Below are 3,111 nucleotides of genomic sequence, written 5' to 3'. Positions count from 1 at the left end.
ATATATATATATATGTATATAAAGCTTAATGGAGTTATAGCGTGATATGTGTGATATTGTTAAGGTGGAGGAAGAAGATGGGAGGAGAATGAAGTATGTGATGTTTGGAGTGAATTACTGATGCATTTAAAGAATGGAATAGACGATTAGTTAGTCAGTAGGTTAACACTGATTCACGATGATATATACACACATACATATGCACACACACATACACGCACATACACACACACACACATACATACACACAGGGATTTATCTATTCACAGCTAAAGTTTATTATCACCTATTCATCCTCTCATCCCTATCCATTCATTCATTGATGACCGTTGTTCAAAAAGATAAGATGGCACTTGAAATGATTGTGTTGAGCTATGGCAAAATAGCATTTGTCGTAATGTAATTACGGCTGGGATTGCTTTCCACTATAATGAGAAATGTGCTTATTTTATCTTTATGCATTATCTTTTAAACTTTTCTTGTCATCCATCTATCTATCTATCTATCATTCTATTTTTCTGTTGATCGATTCATTTGATCATCTGATCATCTGTTAATTTTCTAAGCAATAATTAACATATGCTAAAATTATGCAAAGCAAAAAAAGATCGAAACTTTTTGCATTACCTTTTAATTTTCATCAAATCTATTTGCTTCTCTGTTGATTGAATCGATCAGTTCACCCGATCATCTAATCATTTATTGATTTTCTAAGCAATAATTAACATATATTAAACTATGCAAAAAAAAATTTTTTGAAAATATGAATAAATTATTTTGAGGAAAAATTTGAAAATATTTCGTTGTTTCGTGTATTTGTTTACTTTATTTTTCTCCTTTTTCTTCATTGCTACTATATGGATTTTAATTTTTGAATAACATTTCAATTTTCAACTGACACGTTCATCCATCCTCGTTTGTAATGGTTTTTTTTCCTTTGTCGTTGTTTTTTTTTTTCCTTTTCCTTTCTGAATAAGTTCTTGCCGTTTTATATGTTAGCCGCATTAACACCATTTTAGCTAAGGGAATTGAGTATGCTTTACCCAAAAACCAAATTAACCAGTTAAGCTACTAAAAAGTATTGGGATGTAATCACGATTCTGTCAAGTTATCTTGTATAAACAAACTATACATTCATTCTAGATTTCATTAATATTATTGTTTTGTTAAATATCAGTCAAGAACTTATTCACTACTACTGCATTCTTTCAATTTTCATGCTTTATTATTTTGTCAACTTTAATAATTTATCATTTTCTCTTGAAAAGTTGATGTTTTATTTCAGTTAATGGAAGTTTTGAAGAATATTCCGAGTATTATTGCAAGACGAGTCGATTATAATAGGTTTGCATTGCTCTTTGCTGTTTTTTTCTCTTTTTAATTTAATTTTCTAAATTTCACTTTTTTTGTGACATTACAGAAGCATTCCATTTTTACAACAATTGGAAATCACACATAACAGCGATGTATTCATTGGAATACATGGTAGTGGCCTGACACATTTGCTGTTTTTACCAGATTGGGCCGCCATCTTCGAATTGTATGTTTCTAGTTGATTTTTTCATTTTTTCTTTTCCTTTTTTCTTTTTTTTTAAATTGCATGTTCTAGACAAAGGCGAATTATAATCATTTATGACTGATCTTCGTCTAGAAGTTTGCTCTATGATAGATAAGCGAAAGGAGGAGGCGAAGGAAGATGACGAAGTTCAGAATCATGTTTATCTTCAATTTTCGTTTCCTGTTTTTTATTTTTATTTTTGAATTTGCCTTTATCGAAATTTTCTTTGGAAGGTTGATATTTACTTGCGTTCGCCATGCAACTGTGTCATTTACTATCAAGGATAGGTTACAGTGAGTAATTTAACAGCTGTAAAGTTGTTTAATATTTGTTCAATTGTTTTATTTGCATTTTAATCATTTCTACTGTTTAGATAATGTTATCGTTTCCTTCGGATATTTTAAGGTACAACTGTGGTGATACGGATTGTTATTTAGACCTAGCACGCCTTCGAGGTGTCAAATATTTTACATGGACGAAGAGTGATAAAGTATTTCCAGTTGGTGAGGGTATACATCCACAGTTGGGTGAGCCACATCAAAAATTTCAAAACTATAGATTTGATCAGGATGAATTTCGAAGACTTGTTCTTATGGTACGTATAATTAATTTTGTTGTTTGTGAGTTGGTCCTTCAAAAATTTCTCATTGCAGACTTGTAGTGGGGATGCAGATACATTTATAATATATTAAGCTTCAGCTTCACTATTTTCATATATTTTGGTTTCTAGTCATTAGTTCAATAAATAAATTGTTGGAAGTGAGAGATTTGAAGCCTTTGAAATATTTTTTTATAGTACCGATATCATTTTTTCCTGAAATATTCTAAAATTTCCGGAGTTTTTCACAGTAATCAGATTTCCAAAAATGGCTTTTATGCTGTCTTAACCTTTTTCTTTCAGTCTCTGTTCTAGGCTTCCGAACTATATTTATGGCTCTAGCTTTGAATGAGTTACGCAGTTTCTTGTTACATGTTGTATGCATATTGGTTTTCAAAAATTCCCGTTTAGATATCAGTCTATACAGAAGAGGAAGGTAAATGAAATTTAGGCTTTTGAATTTTTCATGCACCAAAAATCAGTTCAGTTATTTGAGCAAGTGGAATATGTGCGACGTCATCCGGCATATGTTATGGAATTGCGGAAACAGAAAAGAAAGCAGTATAATGAAGAACTATGAATAAATAGATAAAATTGAATTATTTACTTTGTTTATGAGAATTTGGATATTGTTTTCCGATTATATATTTTATTATTTTTATCCTGCAGTTCTTTTTTAATCTAGTTCTGGTATCATTTATCATCGTTTTATCGTACGCTCTGTAACTTCATGTCGAATATTGCGCCTAATTTTTGTTTATTAGACATTTGATACATGGGGAAATGATAGTTATTGAAATTGTGTAAATTAAATTAACTTGAAGTTAGCTCAATTTATGGTTTCAGGTCAATTTTGTATGAGTGAAACGAGATGGATTTAAAATAGCTAATTTGAAATTATGATGCAATTTTGATTTCATCCCAAAATAGGCGGAGTGTACATAAGGTGCATCGA

General features: G+C 30.4%; 1 protein-coding gene across 1 annotated transcript in view; it reads left to right on the top strand.

Annotated features, from left to right (window-relative positions):
• LOAG_12183 (hypothetical protein) overlaps nucleotides 1–2,736 on the top strand; it is a gene marked incomplete at its 3' end in the record, with an annotated part of 6,890 nt that extends 4,154 nt beyond the window's left edge. The window contains exons 2-5 of the mRNA XM_020448496.1: nucleotides 1,286–1,344; nucleotides 1,421–1,540; nucleotides 1,964–2,153; nucleotides 2,653–2,736. Coding sequence (XP_020301365.1) covers nucleotides 1,289–1,344; nucleotides 1,421–1,540; nucleotides 1,964–2,153; nucleotides 2,653–2,736 — 450 coding nt within the window. The 5' untranslated portion in view covers nucleotides 1,286–1,288. The remainder of the gene's footprint in view (nucleotides 1–1,285; nucleotides 1,345–1,420; nucleotides 1,541–1,963; nucleotides 2,154–2,652) is intronic.
• Nucleotides 2,737–3,111: the final 375 nt, after the last annotated feature.

The sequence above is a fragment of the Loa loa genome (assembly GCF_000183805.2).
Source record: "Loa loa unplaced genomic scaffold supercont3.518, whole genome shotgun sequence".
In the NCBI taxonomy this organism is placed as follows: domain Eukaryota; kingdom Metazoa; phylum Nematoda; class Chromadorea; order Rhabditida; family Onchocercidae; genus Loa; species Loa loa.
This window is presented reverse-complemented; position numbering and strand designations above follow the sequence as displayed.